At 59.3% G+C, this 18133-nt stretch overlaps 3 protein-coding genes across 3 annotated transcripts; 2 read left to right on the top strand and 1 right to left on the bottom strand.

Moving 5' to 3' along the window:
- Positions 1–4599: 4599 nt before the first annotated feature.
- On the top strand, positions 4600–8284 carry CMQ_8100 (uncharacterized protein; the record flags this gene model as incomplete). The annotated part of the gene is made up of 7 exons (XM_014315641.1): positions 4600–4705; positions 4783–4839; positions 5621–5907; positions 5964–6164; positions 6576–7709; positions 7959–8135; positions 8282–8284. 7 exons carry the CDS (start codon positions 4600–4602, stop codon positions 8282–8284), a joined length of 1965 nt encoding a protein of 654 aa, XP_014171116.1.
- A 217-nt stretch (positions 8285–8501) lies between these two features.
- CMQ_8093 (uncharacterized protein) lies at positions 8502–11676 on the bottom strand (the record flags this gene model as incomplete). Its single annotated transcript, XM_014315634.1, has 4 exons — positions 8502–9169; positions 9230–10574; positions 10631–11380; positions 11440–11676. 4 exons carry the CDS (start codon positions 11674–11676, stop codon positions 8502–8504), a joined length of 3000 nt encoding a protein of 999 aa, XP_014171109.1.
- A 567-nt stretch (positions 11677–12243) lies between these two features.
- CMQ_8250 (map kinase kinase kinase wis4) lies at positions 12244–16685 on the top strand (the record flags this gene model as incomplete). Its single annotated transcript, XM_014315791.1, has 4 exons — positions 12244–12445; positions 12644–13062; positions 13107–15972; positions 16033–16685. The coding sequence occupies 4 exons, from the start codon at positions 12244–12246 to the stop codon at positions 16683–16685; spliced, it is 4140 nt and encodes a 1379-aa protein (XP_014171266.1).
- Between the last annotated feature and the right edge of the window lie 1448 nt (positions 16686–18133).

The following is an 18133-nucleotide window of genomic DNA, read 5'->3' as shown; positions in this document are numbered from 1 at the left end:
TGAAGAAGGAAAGGGCAATACAGGATACATGGCACGTAGTATAACTCAATGGACCGAGAAAGAGCGAGTGATGAAGAGGGGGTGTGGAGGAGGCAAGACACGGACCTTGCGTTTAGCATGCAGAAGAGGCTGGGGCGGGAGTCTTCCACACCTGCACGGCAAGTACGGCAAGAGCACGGAGCATGCATGCATGGGCAGACACAACAGTACGAGCAGAGGGCAGGGAAGGAGCAGGCGGTCACCGTGCGAGCAGGACAGGTAAGTGGTAATTTGGGGTCTTGTGTAATGCGATTGTGAATCTTACGGCACAAGGTGCAGTGTGGAGCAGGGCTCTCACAGAAGGTACGAGTACGCTATTGCAGGCGATGGCCCACTGCTACTCCGTACTCCGTACTCCAGGCCATGCGTGTGGCCTAGCCAGGAACGCGCTGTCTCAAGGCACCCCTTGCGGCTCCGTGAGAACAGTGACCGCTGTAGGGACAATGGGAGCAGTGATTGCACTGCGTGCACGACCGACAAGTCACCGTACTCCAAACAATTGGCTCGTACAGACCATAGGGGGCACGCGGTGAGCGAAGCCATGAGACAGGCAACCAAGAAGCAAGAAAAAAAAGGAAAAAGAGACTTTCTTAGCCAGGGGTGTGTGGGGGAGTTCTGGGTGGGGTCCAACGACGTATGAGAGAGACAGGCGAGGCAGCCGTTGGACAGGTGGGGGAGGGGAGAGCGAGAAAGCAAGAGGTAAGTCGTAAGAAAGGAAAGAGCGGAGAGGATGGATTTCGTAATGATCCACACTTACCGGGACGCATGGAAGTACGAGCAGAGAAGAAGAAGAAAAACGAGCTCTCTGCGATCGGCCAACAAAGCACATTACGTGTAAGGGTTGCATCCGCTCTGTCGATTGCTTTGTTTCGTTCCATTCGATTTCAATGTATTGCCAATTTTCGCCCGTATGGCGTGGTGGTCGCGTCTGCACGGGCGAGCAACTGGTCGTTTTGCCATATCACGATGATGGCTGTCTGTTGACCGTTGCCGACCAATAAGCTATGGGAGAAGACTATGTAACACCGGACGTGACACAGTGTCGAAAGTGTCTGGTCAAAAGTGTCCTGTAAGTTTGTGCCCGAAGCTGCGAGCACATGACGGGCATTAGCATCTGCGACACTGATGTCTTGGGTCTGGGAGCGGGCTGCTGGGCGCGCTGTCTGCTCGTCTCACAATGCGCTTGTCTCGTGCGCTGCTCATGCCACCTGCAGTCCCAAGACCGGCCGCGGCCACGGCCGGGTGCTCGCAGCCAACCCCATGAGACAGCCGTCGGCACTTGGGAGCCATCGCCGTGAATGATGGATGTCCTACCAATCAGACCGTGCATGTTCCTGGCCGACTGTCGGTCTCTTCGGTCTGGCCGTTGACCGCATTCTCGGTCGCCCGAAACACGTCCTGTCGTGAAAGAATAGGCCGAGCTGGAAGAAACAATAACAACGCAACAACAACAACGTCCAACAAACCGACTCTGCAGGACTGTTTTCGCGATGACACGCAGCCACACCTCTAGCAATCCCTTCATCCCTCCGTCCCACAAATCATCCTTTCACCGCTCACTGCTTGGCTCCTCGCAATTCTGGATGCTGAATTGGCACACACCTCCCAGGCTAGCGTGTTTTACCGGTGGGGATCGTCATTCGTAAACGGGCAGACTCGATCTGCGTCCTATGGTGTTTGCGAGCTTGAAACGCCAATCCTTGTGCTAGCAATACACAAGCCTCCCCCTACAGTCGTGGTTGGCGGCCATTGGCTCTTCGCTGCGGCCCGCAGAAGGGAGGGGGCCAAGAGCAAGCTAGCAAGAATGGACAGGAAGACCAGAACGCCCGTGAGAAAGTAAGATCGACGAGTGTCAACGACCTTGCAGCTTCTGCCCAGAACGGAGATACGAGCCAATGCCAGATACGTGCATAGGATGACGAGATGCCTCCTACGGAGTATACCAAGACCATCCAGGACGCCATTCCTGTGGCGAAACAACCCTTGCGTAGGACACTCGACTACATCTACGTCGTAATCGCCAGAGCTCCTTTCTCCACAAGCGGGCAGCGCGGATCGCGCGAAACAGAAGCCCCAGCGATTCTGTCGCATATCCGGACCGTGATTATCTCGATCGACGTCTCTTACTCTACATACCACATCACCGTGCCTTCTTGGCGTTCATGAACGGATGGGCGGACCCAAGGCCTTGACGAAAGCAAGGGCGGGAAAAGGGAGATTTAACTGCTCCGCGCCTTACTTGGAGTTTGTTGCCGCCTGCAACTCTGCCAGATGCAAGTAGTTCGCTCGCATGCAGAGATGCGCGCGATTATATTTAGATAAATACCGCACGGGCTCCTGCGACGAGGCGGGGAGCTTGTGATCATGTGAACAGAAAAGGAATTGGCAAAAACCTCTAGACCGCAATCGGATGCGCATGCTGTTGTGTTATACCACGAGCCGCATTTCGGCTTCGTTTGAATATACGGAGTACGTCGTAAGTGGAAGCAAGAGGCTCGAGCGCAATTGGCCTGCTCTCCCAGTCTCGCAGCCGACGAGACTTCCCAGGAGGACAAAAAGGAGAGATAGAGCCAGAAGCCGGGAACAGAAGACGAAACCTGTCTAGAAGAGAGCCGAAGAACACGATAAGCCGTATCTTACGAGCATGGGAGAGGCGGGAAAGAGAAAAAGAAACGTGAAGAAGAGGGCTATTTCCAATCCATCGCTGTCGCGCATTGGCCTGCAGCAGCGACGGAGGATGCTCCTTCGGGCGAGGACTAGCCTAGACGGCGACCGCTAGCGCGTCTGTCTGGCGTCTGCGTGCCCTGTAGCATATTTCGGAACTCGGATTCTGGCCTGCTAGACTGCTCTGTACTGTAGTATCACCACTTTGTCCGCAGGGGTACGAGGGAACCAAGTGATCTGATCGCTTCCCGGATCCATGACGCCAGCCGGGATCATCCTCTTCTCGCTACGTTTCTCTGCCTTCGCTCTTCGCTCTGATGTACGACGTATCTTGCTTCCTCTCTGCCTTGTCTGCGCCAAGCCGTTTCCTGTTGCCAGCTATTTAAGCCACCAGACGCTAACAGACGATGTCTCGCTACGCGACCCCCTTTTCCTCTTCACGGTGCAGCCGCAGTTAGCCGTGCAGCTCACGCTGATAAGCACGCCTGCAGATAAGTGGCTCGGGCGGCGAAGAGGCGTCGCCACCCTTTTCCGCCATCACGGCCAGAACAGCTTCTTTTGGCCACGGGACGTACGAGCTCGAGCCGGTTCTGGCCTGGCGGCCCGCTGAATCACGAACACTGCCAATAGACTCATGCACGGCAAATTACTTGCGTCGGTACCGGACACCGCTCGTGCCTCGTGATGGGGATGAGGTATCAATTTGGATGGGGATGCCATCCGTCTTGGGAAGCGACAGAGGCACGGTTACATTCGCCCCCGAATTGGATGATCGGCCATCGTCGCATTCCACAGAACCCAGCTGTGTTCGTACTCGTATCAGGCGGATGTAAGATACGTCGTAGACCCTCTCTTTTTCTGTTGCGTCTCGCATTGGTAGAATAACACATTCTTACCTCTTCTGGCCGGCGAGAGAGGCGGGGCTAAGCTGAGGATGCGAGGACCGGAAGGTGCATCGTTGCGATTGGCTGTTGAGGCTGAAACGGTATCTTCGAAACACTGCCTGGTTGATGCCAGGCGTCAGCCCTTTTATTCTGGGTGCTGCTACGTGGCAGACGGCAGATGGCGGCCGGGAAGGTTAGAGCAAAGCATCAAGAGCCAATCGATGCATGTCCGGCCATCACATCCAACGGACAACGCAGACACATGAGATATGATAAAGCATATTACAACGGAGTACTTTGTAAGCTGATGCGCATTCCGTACTCGTACTCGAATGACAGAGGAAAGTCGGGTAAGCAGAATAGGAGTCTGGTCGCAGAGGCAGATCATTGTCCTTCTAATTTTCCATCGACACAATCGCATCCTGCAATCTGCTTCCAAACATGCTGTCTCCGAGTGGCCAGGGGGCCCGATGCTGACGAGCCGAGGATAGCTACTAATATGTATCGTAGCAAGAGGCGAAGCGTGTTGCTGTGCACGGGCCGTGGCATCTTAGCTGGTAAGCTTAATTTGTTCTCGCTGCTCTAAACGATATCCTCCAGTTACGGTTAGCAGCTCTGCTGGAAAGGCTTGGATGCTTGTATTCTCTCTAGGGGCCATTTGGGTCATTTGTGTTTTTTGCTTATGACTCTGGAGGACGATACGGTGTGGCTTCGGTTGCCAACCAGCCACGTTGACTACGTGTACGAGTACGAAGTACCCATAGAGGCGTAACCCAACTGCCGTAGGCTTAGCATCCTGGCGCAGCCTGCGCCAGCTTGAAAAGAGCAAGGCGCGCGCGAATGACGTCACGTGTTGTTTGGGCCAAGATAAAGCGGTCGCAAGTCTCAAGACACGGCCCAGCTCTCTCCTCAACCTCTACTCCGTACACAGACGTCATCTGAACAGCGAACGTAAACGGCATTTTTGCACGCATTTTTGCACGCGTTTTCTGCACAAGAACAGCGACAAGTCATGACACCATCCGAGACCCAGCAAGTTGACGGCCAGACCGCCGAGAGAGGCGAAGCCTCCCGACCGGAGTTTGCTAGCACGGCACCTGCACCTGTCGAGCCTATGAGTATGCGGCCCAGTCCCTGCCATCCTTTGAAGTCAGCGACTGGACAGCCTCAGCTGACATTGGTGTTTTCCTTTTAGAGCTACAGCCTCCGGAAGAAGAAGAAGAGCCCGTTGTCGGAATGCGCGGCGGTCGCGGTCAAATGTGTCCCGGTCGTTTCTGTTTCATTATTCCGTGTCCGATACCATGCGACTTCTGCATCATCTAGTCGGGTCCTTGTCGAGATAGAGAGAGCCGCTTGCCGATGGAAGCTTCTTAGGGACGATATTACAAATATAGCCTCTGTTAGAGCCACTGGTTTGGGGGGCATGAGTCAATTGTGACGTCTAGTTCTAGATTACTACAAGACTCGTATGTCGCTTTGTCAGTTGTCTCTGACATCCTCAGCCTATGTGTTCCTCCGTACAGTGGGAGGACGGTTTAGATGTTGAACATAAATACTCTGGCAGTTGAGTGTCGAGCTGGCGATGACGTACTCCGAAGAGGCTATGCAGCTAGTAAAACGGTTGACTAAACATTACAGCACTTGAAGGAGCCCAGAGTGATATCTTAGTGGAAATCGAGTCGACTCTACACGACTACTTAGGCGGGTGCAAACTTAGCAATTGTGTAAAGGCTCGCAGATTCCTTTCACGGCATACTTCAGCGGATTAACAGATGGCTCGCCACTGTATCTTCGTTCAGAAGAACTCCACACGGGATGGCTTGTAGTATATTCTCCGACATTGACAACCAGTATAGGACCATCTCGATACAGCGTTCTCTTATTATCAAGTTCAATCGACGATATTCGCGGCTGTACTCCGTAGAACCCATAGTATGCACATTGGATGAGAAGCACAAATTAGTGTCACGTGCCATGGGACCCAAAGTGGAAAGCAGGAGCTAGCTTTGCTTCCACGTTTTCTCTCCTAACAGCTGTCCGTATCCACATGACGGCAATCCAGCAGACGACAGACGCGCTCCCAGACCAGACGTACAGCACCGCAGGCAAAGCAATGGCGGTTCCTGTGCGCGACGAGCAGGATGTGTCGGACGCGGAGGCAGAGGATGCGGCATTTCTGCGCGAGTCGTACCTCGCATTTGCGGTGCCGCTGGCGACAGATCGGCGGCTCGAGCAGGCTCTCGAGCAATGCCACGGGTCACCACAGGACCTGATCGAAGCAACGGAGGAGCGAGAGTCGCTTTTTTTCGGTATGGATGCGGTGTGGCGAGCGGCGAATATAATTTTCCTCCCTCTCGGACGCTTGCTCATTCGTAGATGCCAGATGAGACGGTCGATGTGTATTTCATCCTGCGCACGCGACACGAGGGCGCAGCTCATCTGCAGTCCTTCCTCGACCGGTTATCGATCACGCTCGACGCCCACATTGTCAACATCATTCCGGGACGGGAGACGCCACCGCCAGTGGAGGTGATTTTCAACGGCAGTGTGGAAGAAGTGCACCGTCCGCTGCTAGTGGTGAGCGACCCGGAGCCGGAGAGTGAGGGGGATGAAGTCGAGGAGGAAGAGGCGGACGGCGAGGACGAGGGCGAGGACGAAGACGGAAAAGACGGAGAGAACGACAAGGACGAGGCCAATGATGAAGAGAAAGAAGGAAACAGCGGGACGAAGCGACGACGACGAAAGGCCAAGCAGTCGAAGCAGCGAGCAGAACGGCAGACGTTTGTGATCTGGCGGCTGTCAGTGTTTCTGACACGGCCACGGGCGCGACTGCACGCGCCATCGGTGTCGTTCGCGGTGGCGGCTAGCCTACGTCCAGCGGTGGCAGGTCTTGCACCCCGAGCAGAAGGAACAGGAGACGAGGAGCAGAAGCTGGCGGCGGGCATCATCAGCAGCAGCAACAACGGCAGCGGCGGCGGGTTTCTACAGAGCCGACAGCCGTGCGGGCTGAACCTGCTGGCAGCACTGGCGGGCGACCCGATGCTGCAGCTGGACAGCGAAGGAGGATGGCCACGGCTGTCGGCGCAGCGAGTATCGCGGGTAGCGCCGGCAGGGCTAGCGCAGCAGCAGAAGGCCAACCAGCGCAAATGGGCGGGACAGCCACAGCCGCTACGCGGACAGGGAGCCACGGTACTGCCGATTGTGCCGGCAGTGCACGCACGGATCCGATTTGTGCGGCCAAGCACGGTGCCGACGAGTGCGGCGGTGGTGGGGGTACTGGAGCTGGACTTTACGCCCTTTTTCGACTGCGAGGCAGTGCTGACGCGGGTAGAGGTGACGGTGCGAGGCGGCGAGGTCGTGGACTTGAACGGGGAGGACGACGGAAACGGAGACGGAAAGGCAGACGAGGCGGGCAATGCTGACAAAGCCGGACAGGACGGGATGCGGCTGCCGTTGTTCTGCGTGGCACGTGATCACCTGACATTTCTGTACCGGCTGTCGCCAGCAGCCTACGGGTTTGACGCAGCCCTCAACACGATTCCGACTCTGACGCCACCGACGTCGCGCGAGCTAGACATTGCCGTGGAGGCACGGGTGCTGGTGCGGCCAGGCATGTGCGAGCCATCGCTGGCGATGGCGTGGACGACAGCGGTGGACTTTTCGCTACCAGTGAATCCAGGCTTTGGAACAGCGCTGCCACCGGTGTCGCTGCAGCGGGGAGCACACCGGCCGTCGCAGTTGTCGATTGACGGGATGGCATCGATGATGGCACCAGCGATTAGCCGGCCGGACGCACTGCCGTCGCTGGAGGCAGCGGCCCGGAGCACAGAGACGACGATTCCCGACTTTGGCATCACGATGACGCTGACGGCGCCAGACCGGCCAGTCTATGCGGGCGAGGAGTTCTGCTGGACCGTCTTCATCGTGAACCGGACGGGGGGTTCGGCGTTGCCGGCGCTGCCAGGGCGAGAGACGAACGGCCTCAGTCACGGATACGGCCACGGGTCAGCGAACGTGCATTCGGCCTCAGGGTCGGCATCGACCAACACGCCGGTGCCGGCGACGCCTCCACGACTGCGCAAGCTGGCACTGCTGGTGTTACCGCGACGGCGACGCAACGACGTGCGGGTGATGCGGCCGCCGTCGACGTCGGTGTCGGGAGGAACGGTGGCGGGCGGACGGCCGCGCGCGGCGACGAACCGCAGCATGCGCAGCGTGCACAGCGTGCGGCTGGGCGGTGGTGGCGACGAGGTCGGCGAGCGGGCAGCGTATGCGGCATACGTGGCGGCAACGACGTCGACGACGTCGACCATGTCGCCGGAAAAGGTGGCGGACGCAGTGCTGGACGAGAACGTGGTGCATGCGATGCAGCGCAGCTCGCTGGTCGACGGCACGGACGTGGTCTGCCTCAGCGCAGACACGCGCGTGGGCCCGCTGGCACCACACGCCTGCCACGTCGTTGAGCTGCGCTTTGTGGCGCTGCGAGCAGGCGCCGTCGGCATCGAGGCCGTCCGGGTGGTCGATCTGGGGTCGCAGGAACACGTGGACGTGCGGGAGCTGCCGGCGATGATGGTGCTGGAGAGAGAGGAGGGGGACAAGAAAACGACAGAAGGGTGAGAAGGCGAAGAGAGAGGAGACGTGAACGAGGAGAGGACAAGAGGGGAATCGAGGCAGATTTATGTCTTGATATACAGTAGAGAAATGATGACAAAGCGACCGCCCGGTCCTTCCTTCTTGCGATCGTGCGCTCTTTCCTTGGGCCACTTCTTGAGTCACCGGCTCTTCGCTGACAAACGTCTACTTGTCCATATGATCCATACAAATGCTAAAACTACAAGTCTAAAACGCCATCTATGCTCCCAAGACAACCCACAGCTGGTCTTCAGGCTCATGTCGTCGTGTTGCGCCGTGCACTCATGCGAGGTCGTCAATGTCGTCGTCCCATCCCAGCTGCTGATACAGCGTCTGTGCGTTTTCGGTTGTCGGCATCCCAGTCTTTCCTGGTGTTTCTGCTACTGCTGTTTCTGTTTGTGTCGTCTCTGCAGTCTCAGCCTTTTCAGTCTCAGCCCTTTCTGTCCCTATCCTCTCTGCCCTCTCTGTCTCTTCCCTGTCTCCCCTGTCTCCCCTGTCTCCCCTGTCTCCCCTGTCTCCCCCTCCCCCTACCCTCTTTGTCGGTGTCGCAAATAGTGGCCGTCGTCGTCTCTCCTGCAGCGGCGATGATAGCAGCACGACATCTTCTAGCCTCTGTGCTGGCGATGCTGTCACGGCCACAGTTGCTGTCGCCTTTGTCACTGTCTCTGACACCGCCTCCAGCACCGATGCCCGGGCCGGCGTCGCCTGGACCACGCGGCCGGTCAGTGGCGTCGCTGCCACGCGGCTCTGGCTGCCAGCATGCGGATGTGCCGCAAACAGAAGCTGCTGTGCCCGTGCTCCCGGCAGCCGCAGCATTCCGTCGTCGTCATAGTCGCCGTCGCTGTCGTCGAAGCTGTTGCTGACGCCGCCAAACACGTCGCGGAACCGATGGCTGACCGGCGTCGCCTTGACCTGCACACGCTCCTTGGGAGGACCGCTCTTTTTGATTCCTGTCCGGTCAGCATCTAGATCAGATCATCTCACCTCATCTCAGCCTCAGTAACACTCACTTCGAATCTGTCCGCCCAGCCGCCGCTCTGCTGCCTCTACCACCGACTTGCCCGCCAGCCCGCGGTTTGGCTTCTTCAGCGCCGTGATCGCTTCCTGCAGCTCAAACTCCACCTGCGCCTTCTTGCGGGTCCGTGGATCCTCAGCGCTGCCGCGCATCATCATGGCCGCGTCCGAGACGCTTCGACTCAGCATGTTAGTCGGCCGCTCGCGCAACGACGTCGACGTCGTCGACATAGACGCCGAAAGTGACACTGATGATCCTCGCCGCGGAATCCCTGTCAACGGACCCGGCTCGCTCATCTCCCGCTTCAGTCCCGGGATCGGCGCTGCCGTGGCGCTGCGCATCTGTGCAATCGCATCGTTGGGCCCCCGCGACACACTACGCCGCAGCCGCTCGTTCGAGAGCACTCGCTCCAGACTCCGTGCTGACGATGGCTGTGACTGTGCCGGCGCCAGCCTCCGTGCTGCCGTGCCTGGTCGTGCTCGTGACGACGGCCTCTCGGCCGCTTTAATCGACGGTATCCTCGACAGTTTTGGTCGCGAAGGCGGCGCCACCACCGGCCCGCCGAGCTTGTAATTGAGCGACTCGCACACCAGCGGCAAACGGGCCGAGAAAAAGGGCACGATGATGTCGACGCAGAAGTCTTGGAGCGGATGCTGCGACCGCTGCACACCGTCCTCGCCGCTGTCCCTCGATTGCGACTCGGCCATCGCCCGCACGTCGTCGGCCGTCGTCGACTGCCAGATGCACAGTCGGTCGGCGTGCACGTCAATCAGCAGCGGCAGGTTGTGCTTGCTTCGCTTCTTGGCCGCCTCTCGCTTTGCCGGCGGCGTGCTGCTTGCGCTCGCCCCCATCCCCGGCAGCTGACTCTCTCCCTCATCGCCGACCGCCGGCCGCATCGTCTCCAGCGCTAGGATCTCCAGGATGAGAATCATTTGCAGCTGCGTCTCCCGCGTCCGCAGCTGCGAGATCGCGTACTTCACCTCCTCTGGCCGCGGCACTGCTTCCTCATCGTGCACCTCCGGCTTGTTGGCACTCCACCACTTGCGGATGTGCGGCTCCTCGTCCGTGTAAAGTCCATCGCTTCCACGCTTGACCTTCTTCGCCTTCTTGGACGTCTTCCTCTTCGGCCCCTCGTGGTCGGACGTGTTCCCGAGCATGCGCAGCCGGGCCACCAGCTCTGGGACAGTTTCGCGGTACTTCTTGTCGATGAGCGCCGTCGTCAGCACTATGCCCTTGAGAAAGTCTATGAGATCGTCCATCTCTAGGTTCGAGTCGCAGTCCAGATGAAACGCGGCGCGTGCCCGGGACAGTGGCCCCTTGGCGAAATATGCAAGCGATCCCTAGATCTGGTGAGCACGGGAGACAGAGAGGACAGAAAGGACAAAACGAAACACACCATGGAGTGGTACAGAGCCTCAAAATAGTGGTTGCGAATATTTTGGCAGATTGTGTCGGCCGTTGGAGGCTCTGCCTGATCAGAGGTCAATCCGGTTGCAGGTGAAAGCTGTATGCTTGTTTCTGGTGGAGTAGGGAGATGGGTGGAGGGCAGTGTCTGTGCCTGTGTCTGCGTTTGTGTCTGTAGCTGTGTCTGTGATTCTCCGTCTGCAGAGGGAGATATTGGCTGGACAAGAGCCACCTCTGGCAGCGAGCCGACGGTCGACGACGTCGGGCGGCGCCTCACGATAGACTGCAGCTCCTCGATGGCGAGCCGGCGTCGGCGCTGTTCCTTGTGACCCTGGGCGGTGATGAGGGCGGCGGGCTGTCCGATCGTGCCATCAGTCTCGACCGGCGTGCATGACGGCATGCGCTCGCGACAGACGGCCGTGGCCAAACGACTGAGCTGACCGAGGTCGACCCAGCTGCCGAGACGGCAGAGGGCATAGAGGTCGGAGCGATCGGAGCGGTCAGAGCGATCGCGCTCAATGGCAAAGGCAGCGCCGCCCGAGTGGGCATGAGCAATGAGCAAATCGGATCCCAGTCGTCCTTCAAGGTCGAGGATGCGGATGTGGGACTGAAACTGGCGGCCGGAGGGGAGGTCACCGTGCGGGGCGGCGAGATCGAGAAGCGACAGCGGCAGATGCTCGCGCGGCAGCAACATCAGCGGTAGCAGCGTGCACGGCTTGGAGAGGGGATTGGGAGGATGTGCCTATGGGGTCAGATTTGAGGCAACGGGGAATCGAAATTCGAATTCGGTAGAACACTCACCCGCACGACAATCGACGGCTTCAGGAGGGCCTCGGCAGTCTCGAGCTTGTTGTTTTGCCGTCTTCGCTTGGAATCCTCAGCCGGAAGGAGGGCCTGGTCGCTGCGTCTCTTGCGCGAGAGGTGGCCATGAGGAGGAGGGGCTGACAAGGAGCCATTTCGGCGGTGCAGATCGAGGCCGACACGGCCATCGTCAACGGCAGACGCATGGAGGCGCGGCAGGCTGTGCGAGGTGAACATGGGGGACGGCAGCAGAGAGGGTCGAGCAGGAGACAGGCCACCGGGACGCCGTTCAAGCTGGCATGGCGTCCGGGATGGTGACAAGAGAATGTGTGTTTGTGAGCAATGATGCTGTAGTCAAGACGCGTAGAACACAGTGCGCGTAGAGAGATCGCGCGTGTCGGTCGTGTTGCCAGCCACATCAGCCACATAGATCACGTGCCAGTGCACACACTCCGTACTCCTACTCCGTACATACGACGTACGCTCCCGATCCACACTGCAATCCCCGATCCTAGGATAGCACGACACGCTAGAAGGAGAGGGTGGTATTGCGGTTCTCCTCCTGTCGCCACCGGCACCCATTCTTGGCCGATTTTTGATTTTGCCACCATCAAGCATTGACCCTACGGAGCACGCAGCCCCACGACGACCAAGGAGAGTGGGATTCAGCATCTCAACATCACGGCTCTGCATCGATCGTGATATCTCTGGGCAAAAGGTGCAGACCATTCGCCATGGAAGTCCCTCGGCTCATGTGAACACCACTGTCGAGACCACACACAATTCCATCGACCCGCAAGAGAGATGCCTTCCGAGGCATCACGGGTTCGCTTCGCCTACAGCGACGACGACCGGCCGCGGACCGACAAGGCCAACAAGGGCTACCGCCAGCAGCACGGCTTCGTGTCGGACAGCGAGGGGCCAGTGTCGCCAGGCGAGCAGCGCGAGGGCAAGTCGCCGCTGCTAGGCTCCAACGGCCTGGCCAGCACCCGCCACCGGTCTTCGGGTTCCGGAGGAGGAGGCGGCACCAACGAGACGAGCAACATAGCCAACGGCAGTGTCGGCAACAACAATGGCAGCAGCAGCAGCAGCAACATCAACAACAATAACAACAACGGCAGTAACATCAACAGCAACAGCAACAGCATCAACAACACCGGCAATGGCACAGGGGAGCCATGGCCACAACGGCCGACCGGGCCAGCTCGCACGCTGTCCAACACGTATCAGCCACAGCGACGGCCGACGCCACAGAGCTCATTTCCCGTAATGGGCGGCGGGACGGACGGACGGACGGCATTGTCGAAGCCGCGGGTGATGACGGGCGGGTCGGCATTTCGGGCACAGGAGCGAGAGTACGTCAAGCGGCTGCGTGAGAGAGACTACGCATCGGGGTACTTTGACCACCTAAGCGGAACGGTAGACGGACAGTATGCGGACTCGGACTCGGAGGGCGAAACGCCATCGTCAGAGGGGCCGCATGACGACCGATACGACCAGGAGGCGATCATGTTCTACAACTACGACGACCTTCACCCGACTGAGGAAGACATACGGGACGCATCCAACCGGGAGCGGCTGGAGTGGCACGGGATGCTAGAGGCCGTGCTGACGGGCGACGTGGTACGGCAGGAGAAGAAGCGGCTGACGGGGGCGGGGCAGAACAGCCGGGCGGCAAGACGGCACAGAAGGCAGAGCTGTGGCTGGGAGTGCGGGCACGGATTTGCGGCCGTCACATCCCAGTGCAACGACGGCTGACGGAAGACGCGCGGACAAAAGTGGACCGGATGATCGACGAGATCATCAACTTCCGGGTGGAGGGTGTCAGCGACGCGGGCAAGCCGGCAGCCGAGCAGGTCAGCGAGGTGATAGCGACGATCGACAAGGCCGAGTCGCTGTACCCGACACGAGCAGCGTTTCTGGCCGCACACAAGACAGCAGCAACGGCTCTGTACGAAGAGTCGTGCGACACGATCGTGTCATGGAGCAACGTGAGCGCGCTGATCAACACGGAGCTGGGAATCCTGCGCAAATGGGTGGGCAACGACGAGCTGGACTTTACGCGGGCACGGGACAAGACACCGGGCAGCGAGGGCAGCCTGTCAGACGACACGTCCTTCCTGGACCGGCTGCTCAAAGAGGAGGGCCTGCGGTCGCTGCACGAGCACTACGAGGAGGAAGGACGCAGCCGGCGCGGCGGCATGCTGGAGGGCATCTCGCGCACGGTGGTCAAGGCCAAGGAGACGCTGGTGCTGCGGGCGACGGCATTCCGGACACGCCACCTGCCGTCACACGTGGAGGACCTGCTGACGCTGATCAGCTTTCCGTCACGGCTGATGGAAGAGGTGGTGCAGGTGCGGCTGGCATACGCGAAGCGGATGAAGGAGTCGGCACAGCAGAATGTGATGATGCAGGACCAGATGATTGCGCAGTTCCAGGTGCTGCTGAAGCTGGCGATCAAGATCAAGCAGGAGTACGTGGCGATCTCGCAGGCAGAAGCAGGCTGGGAGCTGCCCCCTTGGATCGACGAGAGCTTCGACATGGTGGTGCTGGATGCGCTCAAGTACTACTTCAAGATGCTGAATTGGAAGCTGAGCAGCAACCGGAACACATTCCGGGAGGCCGAGCTGCTGTTCCAAGAGTGGGAGTTTGCCAACGAGATCGGCAGCCACCTGGTGCACGGCGACGTGGAGGTGGCCGAGCAGTTCAGCTCGCTGACCTTCAAGGCGCTGAGCCGGCTGAGCACGACGTTTGAGCGCGAGCTGCAGCGACGGCCGCGTGAGAGCGTGGCGGACATGAGCCGGCGCTACAAGCAGCTGCTGGACGGCGTGCGAGTGCGACAGCGGATGCTGCAGCGCTTCTCGCGCAGTCTTTCGGACAACTACGAGAACGCGTGCGACCTGAATCTGGCGCTGGACGACGACGGGATGGAGCTTTTCCTGGACCGGCTGGCCGAGACAGGCCACTTCCAGGTGTACTCGCGGCACCTGGACGAGGAGGGCGTGCTGTTGGTGGCGTCACCGTCGCTGGCCGGCCGTCTGGGTGCGATCGAGTCGATGATGAGCCGAACGGCATACGAGCAGGTCGAGGACGACCTGGCGAATCCGTATGTGCTCATACTTCGGCCCGAAGGTGGCGCTGTGTGGTACGGGCCGAGTGTTGAGATACCGGTGCGCGAGGAGCCGCTGGAGCTCAAGACGGGACACCTACGCCTCGTTGCTGGCGGCTCGCAGGTGCGGCTGGTGCTGGCGCGCAAGGCCTTTTTCGAGACGGCCGACGTGCAGCTCGACCTCGTCATCGAGCAGCGATCGAACCTGAAAAAGGTCCACGCCAAGATGACGGACATCCGACGGACGGCCTACAAGCTGAGCAACACGTTTATGGACTCGGTCGAGAAGATCCGTCGCCAGACAGCCGGCGAGAACTGCCAGGACCTGATCCAGACCTGCTTTGTCTTTGCGACCGAGTTCGGCCAGCGCTCGGCCTCGTACATGGACAGCAACCGACGCCAGATGAGTAATATGAAGCTGACTAAGCTGGCACTCGACTGGGTCAATTTCATCTGCGTCGACTGCCAGATGTCGGACAAGCGGACCTTCCGCTGGGCCGTGGTGGCGCTCGAGTTCACGATGAGCATGACGCGCGGCCGCCACATCCTGGGCCTGACCGAGCCCGAGTACGAGCGACTGCGATACCGCGTCTCGGGCTGCATGTCGCTGCTGATCTCGCACTTTGACGTCATGGGCGCGCGATCGACGGTGGCGCTGCAGGCCGAGCGCCAGCGCCTCGAGTCATCGCTGTCAGGAGAGTGCGAGGGAGGGACAGCCGTTGGTAGCGGTGGTGTGGGTGTGGGTGGAGGAAAGAACAAGGCCAACAAGGACATGCCGAACACGAACAAGAGCAGCGCGACGACGAGCCGACAGCAGCTGCTGCAGCAGCTACAGAACCACCGGCTGCTGGGCGACGAGGAGGCAGCAGCACGGGTGGCAGCGCAGCGGCTGGATGGTCTGGCCGTGCTGGACGAACAGCGCAAGGCGCTGCTGACGCAGCGATCGTCGCTCGGGCGCGTGCTGGAGGTGTCGAACGAGGTGGACCGGTCGCTGGCCTACCTCTCGTCGACGGCAGCGGCCAATTTCACGATGCGCTGGCAGCAGGGCTACTTTGTCGGGGGCGGCACGTTTGGCAACGTGTACGCGGCCATGAACCTGGATAACGGACAGGTGATGGCGGTCAAGGAGATCCGGCTGCAGGACCCGAAGCTGATCCCGACGATCGCGACTCAGATCAGCGACGAGATGCGCGTGCTCGAGTCGCTCGACCACCCCAACGTCGTGTCGTACTACGGCATCGAGGTTCACCGCGACCGCGTCTACATCTTCATGGAGTACTGCTCGGGCGGATCGCTTGCCAGCCTGCTGGAACACGGCCGCATCGAGGACGAGCAGGTCATCATGGTGTATGCGCTGCAGCTGCTCGAGGGGCTGGCCTATCTGCACGAGATCAAGATTGCGCACCGGGACATTAAGCCAGAGAGTGAGTGTGTGTGGGTGGTGTGGTTGTGTTTTGATTTGTTGTATAATGCTGACTAATCAGACATTCTGCTCGATCACAACGGCATCATCAAGTACGTCGACTTTGGCGCCGCCAAGGTGATTGCCCGCCACGGCCGCACCTTTGCGTTTGAGTTCAACATGGCCGAGGCGGCGGCAGCGTCGGCAGCAGCAGCATCAGCATCGGCGCCGTCACCGAGCACGACCGCGGGCACGGCGCCGATCGGCACGAACGCGGTATCGGCCATCACGACAGCAGCAGCGGTGGCGGTGGCGGCAGCATCGCGGCCGCCACCCGGCAACGGATCGATGACCGGCACGCCCATGTACATGTCGCCCGAGGTGATCAAGGGCGAGACGGCCAGCGGGCATTTTGGAGCAATGGACGTCTGGTCGCTCGGCTGCGTCATCCTCGAGATGGCGACCGGACGGCGGCCGTGGGGCAACCTGGACAACGAGTGGGCGATCATGTACAGCATCGCGCAGGGCAGCCCGCCGCAGCTGCCGACGGCGGACCAGCTGAGCCCGCAAGGGATCGACTTTCTGCGGTGCTGCTTCCGACGGGACCCGCGGCAGCGGGCAACGGCGGTGGAGCTGCTGCAGCACGAGTGGATCATGGGGATCCGGAACCTGGTGGTGGAGCCGGCGACACCGAGCGAGGCGTCGACGCCGTCTGGGAGCACTGCAGGGATATAGGGTGTGGGGGACAGAATGAGCTGAGGAGGTGAGGGCGGACGAGGATGAGATGACAATGAGGTGAAGATGACAAAGCGAAGACGACATACATACGACACACACTCAACACACACAACACACGACAACATACATCCACTGACACATCCATTGACTACTCAAGCCGATAGACTGAAAAGCTCTCCTACATACCGAATCGGCAACTCACACGGACACGAACTCACTCTTACACACGACCATACCCAAGAGATCGGTCGCCCTTTGGATCGAGCTTTGATCTTTGCATCTTGCAGGCCTGGAGCTGCCATTTCTGGACCAGGTCTATCTTTCATACTAGTAATTTATTTATTCATTCTTGCTAGTCGTCGCGTAACTACAGCTGAAAAGTCCGACGAGGGAGCTGACAAGGACCTTTGAGCTCCCTGTTTTGTTTCTCATTTTTGTTTCTTCTTCCTCTCGTCTCTCGTCTGAGATGATCCCCGTTGACTACTCCCCGCCCAACAGTGCGATTCATATGCACGCCACCCGTCACGCGTCCTTTCTTGACTCGCCCGGCCGGCTGTCGTTCCTGAAGCAAGATGATACAGGGGTCTTGCTGTGAGACAACACGTCCGTGCCATGTACTCAGGGAGGCGAATGCTGGTTCCCTCTTTTCTAGCAGGACTTTTGCATACAACCAAACAAGATATAAACAGACTGTCAAGCGGCAGTCCAGCCTTGGACCCATGCACTCCTGCCCGGTAAGTCCCGCCTCCCACAGCTGCACGGAGGCCCAGACAGATATTGTTCAGCGCGCTCTGTGATGAGACAAGGCAGATCTCGGTCTCGTACGCAGGACAGCACAATGCTCGATTAGCGCCTGGGCGAACCCAATTGCAAGACACTGCCTGGCCCAATTCGGTCAATCAGAGTGCAGCAGTCCAATACGCGCCGCAGACCGGCGGTTAGCATCGTGGCCGAGGTGATGACAGTGGATGACGAGGTGGGGTGGCCACTGGTACTTCGTCCTCACTTTTAGCTCAGAACAGTCGCCGAAGCGCTAGAGCAGGTGCCGTGGCCAACGGGTCCAGTTCCGCCCAGCCTTTCTTTCCTTTTCGGTGAGCGCGGAATCCCGCCGTATTTCAGCTAATGATAGGGTTGCAGGCGAGACCAAAAAGTGGCATCTGTCTGTGTCAGACAGCAGTGGCAAAAGCGCGAAAGAGCAAGCCGCCAAAGAGAATGAAAAAAAAGGAAGTCCAAGAGGGAAGACGAAACCAAAGAAAACAAAGGAAGAAAGCCCGAGAAACCCAACAGGCAAGCGCTAGTTATGGCGCAAGGCCATCGGAAGAGTAGTCGCCGACACTACGGAGTACGACTGGCCTGCAGCTGCACCCATGCGCGGCTCCTGGCAAGGAACACAGCCTTCGAGCCCACACTACTCTATGAGGCTAGCGCTGGGGTGCAGGCGCTGG

Source organism: Grosmannia clavigera, assembly GCF_000143105.1.
Source record: "Grosmannia clavigera kw1407 unplaced genomic scaffold GCSC_161, whole genome shotgun sequence".
NCBI classification, from domain to species: domain Eukaryota; kingdom Fungi; phylum Ascomycota; class Sordariomycetes; order Ophiostomatales; family Ophiostomataceae; genus Leptographium; species Leptographium clavigerum.
This window is presented reverse-complemented; position numbering and strand designations above follow the sequence as displayed.